The sequence below is a fragment of the Brachyistius frenatus genome, unplaced genomic scaffold, assembly GCF_029030835.1.
Source record: "Brachyistius frenatus isolate BFR_SWC_R1_liver_20210118 unplaced genomic scaffold, ASM2903083v1 Contig_1, whole genome shotgun sequence".
Taxonomy (NCBI): Eukaryota; Metazoa; Chordata; class Actinopteri; family Embiotocidae; genus Brachyistius; species Brachyistius frenatus.
The window spans coordinates 4,240,712-4,257,792 of NW_027210600.1; the positions used below are offsets into that span (position 1 = coordinate 4,240,712).

Genomic DNA, 17,081 nt, shown 5'->3' on the forward strand with positions numbered 1-17,081 from the left:
CTAAAATTATATATAAATTAGATTTTTTTTTTTTTTTAAACTGTCAAAAAACAATTTTTTTTTATAATTTTTGCTCACAACAATCACAAAAAAACTCCCTGAAATTGTGGAGGGACAGACATTTACTTGGGAATATGCAAAATGTCAGTAAAATGATACCGGCTTGGTTCCTTAAACAAGTTAAGTCTTAAAGATCAGGGACTTTTACAGGCTTTTCCATTGACACTTTCTTAAAATGGTGCATGTTCCCAAACAAAACTACAATTGATTCAATCACCACAAATCAATTGTCACACAATGAACCTGCTGCTTTTAGGGGCCCCAGGAGGTCTGGGATAGATGCCAAATTTGCATGGTTGTTAATGCAGCCTGGCCTCCAGGGGTTCATTTTACAAGTATCTGAAACAAAATTACACAACCTCACACAGACACAGACACAAAGACACACACACACACACACACACACACACACACACACACACACACACACACACACACACACACACACACACACACACACACACACACACACACACACACACACACAAGGAGGTCACATAAACTTAACAGCATTCTCAAAGTGAGTTACAGTCTATTTTGATACAGCCTATTTTGGTCCGGGCGATTAGAACAAAGTAGCAAAGTGCATTCAGTGCTGCACATTTGACGTTTATATACACAAGCGTGAACACACACACACACACACACACACACACACACACACACACACACACACACACACACACACACACACACACACACACACACACACACACACACACACACACACACGTAAACTAGACCCCACTGTCCGTATATATCTTCCGCCACAACACCACTGAACAGGAAGACTACCTCAGATTCCAGTTTGACTGTACATGCATGGCTGCTAATGTTAGCTCAGCCAAACAGGTCCACCCAGGGGGGGAGGAGGTGAGAGGAGCGAGTGGGTGTTGGGAGTCTCAACCCTGCCAACCTCTTACACTGACTGTTACCAGGTGGTATATTCTCAGGGGTCATATTGACGGCACACAGCTAAGGTGTAGTAAGATGATCTGGCTGCAACACAGCGTGTGGGGAAAATCCCTCTGCAGGTGGTTTTGGAGTGGCAGTTTTCTTAAAGGAACAATCTGGTATTCCCTTCATCATACAAATGTGACCGAGATGCATTCAGACACTGTACATAGTACTCAAGCGTTGGACTTGCCATACAAATACCGGGTTTATTGCAGGTTGGTGAGCAGTAAAACACAGTACTGTATTCATATGCTAGTTTGCAGCTCACCTTCTGAACTCTGAACTAGTGCACCAACATGTGAATGTGTTCTCATGCCGTCCTGTTACTAAAGGAATAAAACAGCGACATTAGCAATACAGGCATCAACAAGTGCCCACTAATGCTTGTGTGTGCAGCAAAAACTGTGCAGGCCTGGACATGGAAAGACAGCAACAGAAGTAAAAAGGCGACAACCTCTTTTTGTCATGTTCTTCTCTCTCTTTACACCATCACCTTGTTTCTTTCATTCTCCCAGTCCCTCTTTTTGGCTCTTCAAAAGCACTCAGAACACACCTCCATTCAGCTAAACTCCTCAATGCCTTTCTCTTTCTTTCCCATCTGTCATTTCCACTGACCCAGATACACACACAAGTGCGGTCAACAAGACACACACTCGCTCAGACCACACTCAGACGAGCACACTTTAATAAAAAGGACTTGTAATAAAACTGCCTGAGCAAACCCACTGAACCATAAAGAGCTCAAAGAGCCCCATGCCTGTGGAATAACAAAGACATTACAGGCTAATAAAGTTTTCTTCACAATCCCAGCGCTACACTGCACTGCAGACGGTCTGCTTGTCCCCAGCTGTCTCTACCCAGCATGCCTCCCTCATCAAACGATGCGGCGGTACAAACTTCACCCACCCTTCACTCTCCTCCTTCTCCTTCTCCCTCTCCCTCTCTCTCTCCTTGGCTTTGCGAGACTTGTGCAGGAGTCCGATCAGGATGACTGCGGCCCGAATGCCGGCTTTTTTGTTGTGGAACCGCCCCCCGGTTTGAGACATGCTGGACGTCTCTGCCGGTGCCAGGAGGGGTTCAGGTGACAGCCGGTCCAAGGTCAGGCCGGCTCCAGGGCTCCTGGGCTGCAGGACCTGCTTGGTCGTGGCTTTGCGGGGTTCCAGTGTGAGTGGTGGATGTCACAGTTTTGGTTCTGGATGCTGTCAGGTTCAGGGACAGCTGGCGAGTCTCAGCCAAAACGAAGACCTGTTTGAATTGTGTCCTCTTGATTGGCAGTTATCAGACCTTCATGGTGTGAGTATCAATAATCCAAAAGTTTCTGATGTTCCCTTTGTTTTGGCAGGTTGTCAGATCAGATTAAATCTCAGTCATGCTTGTTGGATCAATGAATGTTTGTTGTAATCCCACAGGTCCTGAGTGGCACACTTGGACTCCAGCTCAAGGTGAACTCCTATCTGCATTGGCTGCTCCTGCAGTGGCTCTGTACATCATCGCTCCTTAACACGTCCCTGACGAGAGGATTAATAGTTGAAGGCTTGTGGACACGCTCAGTGTGGCACTGCATCTCTCTGTCTGCCTCCCTCTACCTTCCCACCTCTCCCTGCTCCTCTAACATGCTCTGCTCCGTCTGCCTCTGTGCCTGCTGCTGCTCTGCTCCCTCCTTCCTGTTACCAAAGTCCCGCCCTCCCCCGTCTGATAGGCTGGAGAGAGCAAGTTGTCGCCGCCTTCTTCTCCTCTTCCTCTACTGTGGACTCCCTCCATCTCTCCCTGCCCTTGTTTCTACCTTGTTAATAATTGTATATTAATCTCCCTGACCTTGTTCTATCTATGCCTGATTTTATGATTTCATTTCTAGGCACAAGCATGCACACCCACACCTACCCATCCCTCCTTACACACACACACACACACACACACACACACACACACACACACACACACACACTCTTACGCAGACACACTCTCAGTGTGAAATCTCAAATCAAACAGGCTTATCAGGTTACTGCCTGTTGTGCTGTTGCCAAGGACATCAGAATTGAAATGTAACCTCAAAAAATGAGAGACTAAATGAAGCCACATGGAAAAAAATCAGGATGAATTTGACATGCTTTTTTGAGCATTGACACACGTGGCAATACATAACACATATTTCACACTGAATTTCTTGTTCTTTGGCTCCTATTATCCTGTTCTGCAACATCTTTTTTACCTCTATTTTTATTCATCCCACTAATAAACTGTCTGCATGTGTCTTTACCTTTCTCTCCGGCTCCAGTCATTTTCTTTTTCAGTTGTATCACCTCAGTAAAAATATTATATATAAGATATATTGATCGAAAGTGTTCCGTTTCCATTTTTGGCCACCTGTTCTTCTTCTGGGCTAAGCTAACCAACTCATTGGCTGTGGGTGAATGAGTGAATGGATTCTAGTCACGTTAGTTATCATTTAATTTTTCCACATAGTAATTTCACCCATTTTCTTCCCTGAACCACCCTGGTTCATCACTTACTCCTTTGTTCTTTAATCTCTTCATTTTGCTCTGGCGGTTCATTCATTATAGGAATAGCTCGGCACTCTAAATGTGTATTCCCTCTCTTGGCGCGAGTTACTGTCGATGAAAAGATTGGTACCGCTCTTAGTTTATGGAATCTGTATGTAATCTGGAAACAGCAGACGGGAAGCACAGGTTTCTGCTGTGTTGCCTGTATCTTTTTCATCTTCAGTTTTATATGAAACAACAAGAAATAATGAGTTAATTAAGATGTTTTAGTACTTCAATACAGATGCAGACAGCTGTGGATTGTCAGAGGACAATAGAAGTGCATGTGCCTAAAGTTACAATGAGGAATTTGTGTCCGCAGAAGCCAGTCTAATATCATTGCATAGCATGTAATACACCCGCGAGTTCTCCAGAGGGCAGCGTGTCTTTGTGACAAATGATATCGCCTTTGCGTGAGAAGAAGACACACCTCTACAGAGACAGGTCATGTGATAAACATCGCTTGACGAAGGTCATGAGATGAAGTAAAAAGGCAGTGAAGTTCTTATGAGGAAGCAATAAGGGTCATTATGGTCCACATGTCGGAGGTCAGGGATTCGAGTCCAGTAGAAGATGATGTACATGCTTGCTAATCTAGCCACGTGTTATTGTTGTCCTGAAAATAAATATTTTTTGGCTCCTTGCGAGGCAAAAGCCGTGCTGCTGTCACACTTCCCTCTAGTGGACTGGTGGGTATGTTACACCCTTTGGCGTCATAATGGTTTGCAAGTGCCCAACGCATTCATCCTAGAAATAAGATGGCAACCTCATGATGGGAAGAAGAAAAAGCTCTTTTGTTTGTTTGTATTTGGCCGAACAACAAGAAAAGTTAAAAAAAAAAAAGAAAAAAAGGGGGGGAAATTAATAATAAGATGTGGCGTGGCCCATCATGGCCAAGCACATGTGGCAAGCATGAACTGAACATTATTAAGCTTTAGAGTTACCACAAAAGGTGTTTTTTTTTTTTATATCACCTTCGGACAGATCTGGACTAGTGGACTGACTGATTCCCTTTATGCTAAGCTACCAGTCTTCTGGCTCCAGCTGTATTCTTAACAGACAGACATTAAAGAGGCATCCATTTTATGTAGCTCTCGGCAAGAAAGAGAATAAGTACATTTACCAAAATGTCAGCGGACTCCTTTAATAAATATATTTGAAACAATCATAGTTATTAAAATATTTAAATTGATGAATCTACTGTGTTTTTTATGGAGCATACACATTGAACAGTCAAGGATGAGCAGAAACTGTATGACCAGTGCTGAAGCTCTGATTTGTTACCTTTTATTCGCCTCATTAAACAGCTTTACCGTCAGGCTTTCCTGCATTGATTTCCTCATTTCTGTAATACATTCATATTTGAATAGATTTTTAGAATCTCCTGGACCATGAAACATGTCCAACAAAATCCATTTTGGTAAAAACAGGCACGTGTTTTATCAGATGTTCACGTGGCAGCATAAATAAAACTTTGCAGACAGGCAAGGACACATACATAAAACTATATGAGCAGCATGACAGCCTGATGCAGAAGAAAAACAGGGATTCATATTCCACATCTGGTGTAGCTCATCAAGGTGAGAGTGGCGATAATAATAAATAGGTGAGTGTTGTTCGCGAGATGAGACGGAGTGTCTCAGACTTCTTGTACGGAGGATAATTAGAGAAATGCATCAATTCAAGACAAGAAACAAAGACATCTGAGTAGATGAGATGCTTCAGTGATTGTCGGACAGCAGCCAGGGAACAGATAAAGTGTGAGAAAATGGCAGCGTTAAACACAACAATTAACTGAAAGGACCTCCTTTTCTCTGCTCATACATTGCTTTTCCTGTGTGTGATCAGCGCCATAGCAACTAGACAGCTGCCAGAGGACCAGCCCCCCCAGGACTCTATCACTTTGACACCCATCCGAGAAAAGACAGAGCAGATCTTTGCATTATTGCACTTACTGGAATTTTCTCCCAAAAACTGCAGTCTGGGATTTTTGATTGACACAATCTGCGACCTTAAAGCCAGCTGAGGTTTTTCCCAACTCCTGCATGAATGTAAACAAACGAGCTCACAACTCAGCTGGACTATTAAACAGTCCCCAGAGAGAGACTGTTAAAAACACATTCATGTAACTACACAGACACTGGGTCATTTCACTTGGGTCCTATTGTGCGTCATCAAGGGGGGAAATGAGGCACCTGTATCTATTCACTTTCTAACAAACAGACACTTGCTTACACTCATTCATTCCCCTTGCTCTCACACACACACACACACACACACACACACACACACACACACACACACACACACACACACACACACACACACACACACACACACACACACACACACACACACACACACACACACACACACACACACACACACACACACACAGAGGTGTGACATTGTTCCTGAAGTATACAGAGCTTGGGTAAACATTCAGACAAGATGGGTGGAGGTACATACATATTAGTGTACGTGTAGACATTGCCAGCAGAAACTCACTGAGGAAACTTATTACATACTAGCCCTTCCCTTTTTTCATTCTTTAAACAGTATGTTTTATGATTGTTACAAAGCCAAAGCCAGAAATCTATGGTTTTTAATGTATTATTCATTCAGATGACAGCGTCTGATTTTATTTCCCTACATGAACAGCCACATGTGTTTTTAAACCTTTTCCACACCAGTATGAACGTGACTCTGAGCAGTAAGTGCTTTTTTGGGGGGGTGTTTTGCTGGCCTAAAAGTAGTCCAATTCAAATTGTGGCACCAAAATACAGCTACACTCTCTTGTTTGTTGCTGCAGTCACAGCCCAACAAGAAACAACATGGCATAACGGTTTAAAAAAATACATGTGAGAATAACTGTGGGCTGAACATTATGCATTTCAGATGTAAATGTCTACATGCACAGATGAGCGCATGCACAGATATTTGTGTGTCCTGTCGTGGTGCCGAGCAGCTTTTCCTGTCACTTCACAGCTCCTCAAGTATCTCGCAAACAAACAGATGCCAGTCTACCAACGTCACCTCTCTTTGCAGCTCATTCTATTACAGGGCACACACACACACACACACACACACACACACACACACACACACACACACACACACACACACACACACACACACACACACACACACACACACACACACACACACACACACACACACACACACACACACACACACACCATGCCTAACTCTGAAATGTGCTTCATAGTAAACGAGAAAACAATGTGGCAGCCCTTCCGATAGTTCTACCTTTAAACACCCACCAAGGCCACACACAAAAACACACACACACACACACTTGCAAACAAAATGCTTGACCCAACTACAAGCCTGCTGGAGAAAATGACCTTCACAACTGCTGCTGCTGAGTAACTACTCCACCCCCAACACACACACACACACACACACACACACACACACACACACACACACACACACACACACACACACACACACACACACACACACACACACACACACACACACACACACACACACACACATGCACACCCCTCCCTCTTCCCACTTTACTTTGCAGTTCGATCCCTTTTTCCAGTCCACCACGCTCTGCAGTATATTGGTGCAAAAATAGAAAGACAACTCATCAGGGCACTTGTATGTCAGTGTGTGTGTGTGTGTGTGTGTGTGTGTGTGTGTGTGTGTGTGTGTGTGTGTGTGTGTGTGTGTGTGTGTGTGTGTGTGTGTGTGTGTGTGTGTGTGTGTGTGTGTGTGTGTGTTCTCCTGCAGATGCCTAATTTACTTTATTGTTTCTTTTTTAAGAGGCAGGTTTATTAAAACTGGTTCTGTTCTTGATCACAAACATGGGGAAATAAATTTCTCCCTTGTTGTGTTGGTGCTGGTGTCACTTTTGTGAGACTTGCATTCGTTGATTAGACTGCTATTTTATCACTTTAATCAAAGTGGGTGTTCCCTTAGAGAGGCCATGGTTCAGTGGTTTGTACAGATAGCTAAAATCCACAACTCTCAATACCAAATTTGATGCCAGGGCAAAAAAAAAAAATCACCATTGAAATGAGTGTGGTTTAATTTGAATTTGTATATTGGAAAGGCTGCGTGCTGAATCAGCAGGAGAGTGGCTAGTGCTCTGGCCTGGACGGCTATGTAAGATCATCAGTAGGGCGTCTAATTACTTCCTCGCTTATTGTTGGCAGATTCAGAAATTTTGGTCCGATTTTTTTAAGTTTGGCATCAAAATTTTTTCATTAATAAACGTTTTTTTTTTTTTTTTCATTTCATTTACTGTAATGTAACAAGTTGTTGTTGAATCGCTCATTTCAGAGGAGGCAAAAAGGCGAGGTAGCGTAACCCTGAACTGATATTAAACGGGTGCACAGATGTTTAGTAAATAGTAAATAACACACGTTGCAGCAGAACGGCTGCTCAACCTATTTTCTTTCATTTCGTCAGTACCTTTAATACCATAGAAAACAGGTACCGTCACCTCTTTTTTTAACAATTTTCGTACCGACATGGTACCGAAGAGTTGGTTCTTGAGACACCGTTCTTCTGGCGACCTGTCAAGAGTGTACACTGACTCTCTGGATAGGCTCCAGCCCTGTGTGACCTTCTGGGGGGGTGGGGGGGGGGTAGATAATGGATCTGCTCTGCATGTAATGTTTGGTTTTATTTACCAACTGCCAGATTCACATTGTACACATTATACAGTATCCAGTAGCCAGAAGTGACCAGTGAGCCAGCCCTTTGTGGCCCTCGGTGGTATTGCAAGTCACTTTTCTGACCCGGAGACTACGTCCACTTTTATATAAAGTCCATGGTTGGCTCTCACATTTTCGTAGTCATTTCCTGTCTCCTCTCTCAACACCACTTCTCCTATTTGTCACCATTCTACGATTCTCTCACTTCCTCCCTTGCTAATGTTATTTTCCATTAACCTATTTTTTTATCCCCTCGTTCCTCTCCTACCGCTCAATTTCCCATTCCTCCAATTTACAGGTCTACAAAGCAAACTATAACAGAATACAACGTTACAATTATAAAGAACAGCAACTGGGAAAACAGTAACCTCATAGATAATAGCTTCTCTAGTTAAAATTACATTGGGGAACAGTGGGAAACAGGAGGGAAGAATTTAGACCTCCCAACCTAATATGTCCCCTCATGATGATAACAGAGAAACTGATAACACCACTCCAACACAGAATGGAAAAAAAATACACTCTATTCTGCAGTCATTACATTTTGGCGGAAGGTAATCAAAATGTGATAATCAAAGCTGAATATGCTATCATTGATCATGTTCCATTTAGATGATCAGAAATCTGTAACTAATTACCTGCTTCAATTTAGAGTCTAAGCCTCTCATGTACACCTATTTGCCATTAAGTCTCACTTCGTATCCCAACTCCTTTTTATCTGCTCTCTCTGTGTACTCTCCTCCTCAGTACAGTACACGCTAATCCTTTCCATAATTCAGTATTTGAATATAAGCAAATTTTTCCCAAAGAACTATAGAGTGCACCACGGCAACACAGATTCATGCATGCAAAATAGTCACACAGATGCAGACACATTCAAACACAAATGCTCACACACAAACATGTAAGTTCAGTATCGTGATTTATGAAGGGGTTTCCACTAAACAGAAATCCATAAAGCAATCAACTTCTTTATATAATCATAAGGTTCCTCTTTCTGTTACCCTCATGTAAAATTTCCTGCTCACACAAGTGTGTGTGCAGTCAGGTTAGTGGTGGCCTCTTGTAGTTGCTCATTCAGCTAAAATTAGCAGCGCCAGTGTGGAGTGTGGTATCATTATATACTGTATACTGTACAAATAAGAGGTGGGGGGAGGGGACCCGCTTGCATTAAATCATTAGTCTAGTGATATCCTCCATTTTTATTGCCCTAAAATCTCATGAAATGACAGAAACTAACGATGAACTTACAAGCGAACATTTTCTGTGCAGTCAAAAAAAAATCCATTGTTGTCAAAGTCTGTTTCAAACACATGGGAAGACCATGGTATTGTGTGGGTGACACGTTCCTTTATTATTATTATTATTATTATTATTATGAATCTGCTGTAGCAAATACTTACTACTGGAACACCAAATACTGTATGTATCAATGCACTGCTAAATATAGTCTAAAGTTAGTGTCTTTTTTTTAAATATAAACATATGTATGTTCTCATCCGACACTTTTATTTTTCAAATCTGTACTCTCGTCTTCTTCTAATAATAAAAGAGGACTTAAAGACAGCAAAGTTTACGTTCAGCCTCACAAACTTCATTTTGTTTTTCAGCACACTCGCCTTCCTCAGTCCACTTAAGCAGCTTCTTTTGTCTCAGTTTTCTGTTAATACAATTTGAGTGTCTCTGGGTGGCGCTCTTATTTGTCTGGCAGCTGTAGCCTCTGATGCAAACTACCCATTTCCTCTGCAGGCAACATAAAATTCATCATCAACAGTGTGATAAAGGATTTTCCCAGACCTGCTTGACAGCTGCTTTTAAATGTAAAAGCTTCATGAATCACTGTTGTACCATATCAGAGACAGAGCAGCGAAACAAACCACAGAAGGTGGTGGATTATTACTTTGAGAGAAGTTTACTACAGCATGCTGTCTGCTCTTCTCAGGCAAGGGAACCAAAATGAATTATTACTCCGCTGTGGTGAGGTAGGGAAATTGCTCTTATACAAGTTATCTACACATAAAATAACATGGTCTCACAGAGACATAGACAAAGACAAATATGTACCCATCTACAGCGCCATATTTCATGTGAAGTGACATGGGAAGCTCAGTGGTGAACAGGCACACAGATGAGATTGGCAGCGATGGATGACAAATGCATTTTAAACTGGAACACAAACCAGAAATGTACTAAAGAGGCACTCAGCGCTGGTGTTAACAACGCAGGGCAACACCGCAAGAACCTGCAGATGATTTTAAGTACAGCACAGGAAGTTTATAGAAGTCAAACCATTATATTGATCTGTGTCGAAGAAATTAAAACCTAATCTGAATGGCTCCTGATCCTCATTTCATTCAATTAATAGCACTTAAATTAGCAATTTATAACTTATATTAATAATTATGATTTTTCTTTAGAACACAGGCACATTTTTACAGGGTAAAAGTTGTAAAGTAATTTATATTGAACAATGAGGTGATATAAAACAAGATTAAAAAATGACTGTTAGTGCTTCAGATGAGTGGATTTGTGTTCAAATGTCAGAGTTCCTAATAAAAAGCAACATCGTCCCTCTTTGCTTTTGAAAACATTTGCCTGAGAGCCTGAAAAATCTTCAGTGTCATCAAGGATAATATTACGCTTATGGCTGTGTTATTATTAAGAGCCCGGACGCCTGACTTTGCGTTTTCTCCACCCATCCGCCGACAGCACCAATAGCTGACCCAAGTGTTAAAAAAAGGGCAGGGTCTCACTTCTTCTCATGTGTCGCCTTCGAAGGGTTTTCAAGGCATATTGCCTTCGTGTTCTTTGAGAACTTGAAGCCTGTTGTGATACTTTATGTGAAATTGGACGATACAAATAAAGTTGAGCTGTGGTTGGGGGAGTAAATCCAGATACATGGATGCAGGAACATAAATGGGAAAACAGTTCCTCTCTGTTCGTCCCTCCTTCTGGTCTCTCAATATTGAAGTGTTATTTCTCTTAAAACCTGAACCATGTTTACCAGACCTTCAGTGCACAGATACACACATGCACATCGCAGCTGAAGTTCATTATTCAAGTTGTGTAATAGTAGTTTTGACCAACTAACTCGAGCACAATCTGTGTGTGTGCGTGTGTGTGTGTGTGTGTGTGTGTGTGTGTGTGTGTGTGTGTGTGTGTGTGTGTGTGTGTGTGTGTGTGTGTGTGTGTGTGTGTGTGTGTGTGTGTGTGTGTGTGTGTGCGTGCGTGTGTGTGTGTGTGCGTGTGCGTGAGTCTTAAGTGCTGTTATCATTGTTACATGATCATCAGTTTAACAAGCATCAAGAGCTCCTAAAGAAGCTTCCTCAGCATGGATGACGAGATGTTAAACTCTGTGCTCTCATCCTCAAAGTTAAGAAAAGACTATAGGTTTTTACAACCTTGCATTGTAGAAGTTATAATTTAATGTTATTATTTCACATAATATATACACTAAAGGAGACGTATATTTCAACAACAAAAGAAACACAAACTTCCTTACATTCAAAAAGAAATAGCCATGTCATGTTATTCCTTTATAGATCTCTGCTGTTGAAGCTTCAAACTACCTCCTTTAAATCTAAGAGCTAGAGAACACAATCTAACTACTTAACTTTAGATAAGTATTTTAGATATCCTTCAAGTACACACCAATGCTAGCAGAGCTGGTTTCAGGTACTACGCACCTTCTAAATGAATTGAACCACAAGCTGCCCTCAAACTCGAGGCTTAAATTCCGCTTTATAATTTGATGCTCTTTATGATTCTTGGAACTGTTTTCTTTTTCAATTCATTTCTTATTTATTGTGTAGTTGTGTTGTTTTGTTTGCTGATTGATGTTCTTGTTCTCAGGTCTGTCTTGGAAAATAAATTTATCTCAATGACACGTCCTGAGTAAATAAACTCTAAATTAAACAACTCTGTCTGTCTGTCCCTCCTTTTCTGTCAATAATTAACTATTTATGACAGTTTGCTCGTCTCATCAGACTTCTTGTTTGCTTTTCTCTCAGTGTCTCTTATTTTCCTCCATTTGTCTCTCTCTTCTCTACACGTCCCTCTGGACAATGTTAATACTTTCAGGGCACTCACGATCAACCTGCTGACAGCCTCAAGTGAATGAACCACTGTCCACTCCAATATACAATCACTGTGGGTTGCCATTTTGTTTTTTGTCTTCCTTTGCTTCCTTTGCTTAGAAATGATGTGCTTGTCCTATTTCAAGAGCTACTTTTAAACCTCTTCATACCCTCTGCCTCACTGTTGTAACCCTACACACAATAATGCAGGAGAGATGGTGGAGTGCAAGCATGTGTGTGTGTGTGTGTGTGTGTGTGTGTGTGTGTGTGTGTGTGTGTGTGTGTGTGTGTGTGTGTGTGTGTGTGTGTGTGTGTGTGTGTGTGTGTGTGTGTGTGTGTGTGTGTTTTTGCGTGTGTCTATACATGTAGCCAACTGAGCCGGGGGGCCTTGCTGAGTCGACCAAATAAGACACCATGTGTTTGTCAAGAGGTGACAGATGGAGAAGAGAGCGAGAGAGAAGGAGGAGAGGGACATAACGTGTGACGGTCAGTGTATACACACACACACACACACACACACACACACACACACACACACACACACACACACACACACACACACACACACAGGTCTAACCTTAAAGAATGACAGATAGAATATGGGCTCATTAAAACTCAGCTGTTAGCTGTTTCACACTGTACAAATGCTTCATATGTCCGAGTCTGGAACCAACTCACTCCGTGTTGAGTGCAGAAGGCCAATCAAACTTTATAATCATGACGACATAATGAAGAAAAAAAAACAAACTGGACTGCGTTAAAAGTTTTTCATCATGTGACACGTGACATAGTGTTGTCACACCTGATTAGATCATTGTTATCAGCACATTAAATGTTTGATATCAGTTGTTTTCTGGACCATAAATATGTCAGCATAGGGACCTCCTCCACCTCCTGGACAACTCAGTGGGCAGATATCAAAGACACATATGAAAGAGTACCAGCAACGGGTGTACAGGATCTTTGTGACCATGGTAAAAATAACAAACATGTGGTTAATACTCTGATAGGTCAGAGTTTGGTTCGGATCAGGAAAAGGATCATAGCTGGGGTCCAAATAAGCACATTACTTACATAGGTTACGTTACGTACGTTTCGTAAGTTACGTTACATCATGTAAATTCAGAGGTTAAAGTCAATGCTGATTTGTGTTTATATTCAGGATATAAACAGTCGTTTCCTGGGTGAAAGTCATGCGTTTGCATCATCCAATTACTCCCGACCTCCTCCCGACGCACACTTGGTCATTTTTTTTTATACTACTTCATCTATGATTATGCAGTGCACAGATTGTTTCCCTGTATATTTTAGCTGGGAACCACACAGCCCACGTAAAAAAGAAAATATCGTCCTATTTTATAAATGACGACCCGAACACGAGGTGTGATACTAGGGTGAGACTCGTGTCTTAGCCGCCGCCCGACGCCTTATTTTTCATGTGTGCCGTGCAAGGTTCCCTGCTAAAATATACAGGGAAACAGACTGTGATCCCATTTGTACTGTATAATCATGGCAGAAACCCAGTTCAGGCTCTAACTATATCATGTAGACACTTTACCCGATGAGGGGTGGGGTTTCTTCTCTCTGTATCCCTTCTCTGTGTCGGTGTGTGCGTCTGTGTGTGTGCGTCTGTGCGTGTGCGTCTGTGTGTGTGTGTGTATTGTGTGTCCCGCGCTGTTGGAGGGTAAACACAAACCACGTGCCTGCTTTCTGGTTACAACTCGTCACTTGTTGGACCTCAATAATACTATTCTAATGGCCATTATCAAAGAGAAACTCATTGGTTCAATGGTAGGACCTGCAGCCTCAGCACCGCAGCTGAGACGCAGCAGGTGTGGACACACGCGCACAAGCAAGCCGCAGCCACGACGTGCGTCTGAGGTAATGCACACGCCGGGCAGGCAGTGTGTTCCACGCCTAATGTTTTGACTCATCTTTGCAGGAAAACCACAGGCGTAATCAACACATAAGGATTATTTTTATAATGAGTGAAAAAGCTGGCAACTCAAAAAAAAAAAAAAAAAAAATTCAACTCGGCTGATCTGGAAACGTTGGTGAAGTAATAGAAACACATTAAACTCAAACTTCCACTCTGCAACAGATTGTGCCAAAAAAATTTTTTTTTTAAATCCACCTGGTGTTTAAAGTATTAACTGTAAAAGCTGCCATCAACTGACTGTCAGTCTGATCACAGGGGTCCTATTTCACTGGGAAATAGACTGCAGCAGAGGTAATTCATAGGAAATTGTTATCACTGTAATAAGTGTTTTGACTAATTAATATTGCACACATGACTCACATTAATATTATGGCAATAATTTAACAGTCATTTATTTTCCAACTTAACCTTTATGTGTGAGGCAAACTTGTATTGAAGACTAGTGACATCCAAACATCCAACACTGCAGTATACAAACAGAGTTTGTTTATTGCCAACAAGGACAGGATTGTCTGTACAACGCAGCTCTGTCAGAGGCTGTTATTGACAGCAACGTATTCGCCTGGAGCTTCGATGGCCTTCGGTGATAAAGAACACAATAAGCACATGCTGGGAAAATCTGAGCTGCAATATGGGCGAGTTGTAGCGCATGCACACACGAGCAGCGTACAGGACGTCCCCTGGTCCCCAGCTGTGGGACATAAGGGTGGAAAAATAAAGAGGAAATCATGATAGAACGGTGTGTGTGTGTGTGTGTGTGTGTGTGTGTGTGTGTGTGTGTGTGTGTGTGTGTGTGTGTGTGTGTGTGTGTGTGTGTGTGTGTGTGTGTGTGTGTGTGTGTGTGTGTGTGTGTGTGTGTGTGTGTGTGTGTGTGTGTGTGTGTGTGTGTGTGTGTGTGTGTGTGTGTGTGTGTGTGTGTGTGTGTTGTGTGAAAGAGTACCTGCAGAGGCAGTGAACAATTCTGTGAGATTTAGAGCAGAACGACAACGCAGACGACAGCGAGGCATTAGCAAAGGGACACACACACACACACACACACACACACACACACACACACACACACACACACACACACACACACACACACACACACACACACACACACACACACACACACACACACACACACTGTGGCCCGACAGCCCAGACAGCTATTACAAACTGCTCTCTTGCCCCCAGAGCGTCCAAAGTGGTGTCTGATGGATGATCCATCAGCAGGACTATTGGTGTCTGGTCCCCCTAAAAGGTGTGACACAACACCACAGCTGGATACTGTCAGCATCAGGTGGGAGAGCAGAATTTATAGGGCATAAAGCTGCAAATCTGGAATTCATTCTCAGCTCCTCCAAACCCCAAGTGATGAAGGTGATGATACAGTGGTAGGAGAAAGGTGACTGTAACATTGAAAATAGAAGAAATAACATAAGGGATAAATGGATGTCATTCATTTGAACCTCCAATCTACGGTGATTCATTTGTTACAGTATCTTTTAAAGCTGCTGAAAACCTACAGTGTTTTTTTTTACCATCTTCTGTGAGAGATGGAGCACAACATGATTACACAATTGTCTGCCTAAATTGCAACCGTTTTTGTTATTTTAAAAAGATTTTGTGTTCAGATTTTTTGTGTGTACCCTACTTTGTGGTTTGATGACAACACCACAGTTTAGTAACATATTAATCCTAATTTGCCGACAGGTGTGGGATCATTGCTCCTCTTTACAGCATTCAAGGTCAATTTTCTTTAGTGTTAAAATCTAAATAAATAAACTTAAGCTTGGATTGGCAAGACACCTCTGCACGTGTCCCTCCTTGATAGAGTTCTGTCAATAAACATCAGCACCCAGGGCGGTCTCCTTTGACTTCTTCCTTCCAAATCTACAATTTCCATCACACAGTTTAGTAACATTTAAAACCAATATTATTTAAATGTATTGGTTGCCTCTACTTCTATCATTTTAGATACATTTTTTGAGTGTTAAAGTCTTAATTAATAAACTTAAGCTTGACTATTTCATGGGAAAGACCAATACTGAGGATTTAAGTAAATATTTCAAGGGCTTTCAAGGAAACTGAGAAAAACAAACAATAAAGAAATCCATGCCAAATTGACCTGAAGCTCAGTCCCCATCATGCAGTCGCCCGTCTCTTCTTGGAAAATCACTGATTTGACATAAGTGAATCAGTAGCAGCTGTGTGGACAAACACCAGCCTGCATCTGTCCAGTCTTATAAAAATCTGAGGCCGAGCTAATAGAGTGGGATTAGGGAGGATGGAGGGAGGGAGGATGTGTTTCCATCCATCCATCCATCCATCCATCCATCCATCCATCCATTTTCTACACTTATCCTTTTCAGAGTCGGCGGAGCTGAAAACAATCCCAGCATGCATCAGGGGAGAGGCAGAGTACACCCTGCACAGGTCACCAGTCTAACGCAGAGCGGAGTGGATTTTTTTTTTCCAGATTATTGGAAACTGTCAGCGCCACAAGCCAGTCATGGATTACAACGTGTTTGGCCGGGCCAAGTGCATGATCACAAGTCCTCACTGGTTATCAAGCCAAAAAGGGGAAAAAACGGTCTCCCTGCATCAGCAGAGGAGATTTTTTTTTAATGTGGCTAAAATAATAGTTTGGGGAAATATGCTTTGTCATGTAATATACATTTATGTCGTACAGACAAGGAACAGGAGGAGGAGCAAGTGTAGCTCTGTCTAACGATACCAGTATCTATCTCCCAGCACATCTAAAGGTCACTGATAAACACATTATACCTTATTTATTTATTCCATCCAATAAAAGGTGTAAAAACAA

At 42.1% G+C, this 17,081-nt stretch overlaps 1 protein-coding gene across 5 annotated transcripts in view; it reads right to left on the reverse strand.

Moving 5' to 3' along the window:
* Window positions 1-17,081, reverse strand: part of rap1gap2a (RAP1 GTPase activating protein 2a) — an 85,956-nt gene that overhangs the window by 36,522 nt on the left and 32,353 nt on the right. For 2 of the 5 annotated variants that reach the window (XM_069701481.1, XM_069701411.1), the window contains exon 1: window positions 1,924-2,466. The exons of the other annotated variants lie outside the window; for them this stretch is intronic. In XM_069701481.1, coding sequence (XP_069557582.1) covers window positions 1,924-2,063 — 140 coding nt within the window. In that variant the 5' untranslated portion in view covers window positions 2,064-2,466. Of the gene's footprint in view, window positions 1-1,923; window positions 2,467-17,081 lie in introns of those variants that run through there. 5 annotated transcript variants of the gene reach the window in all.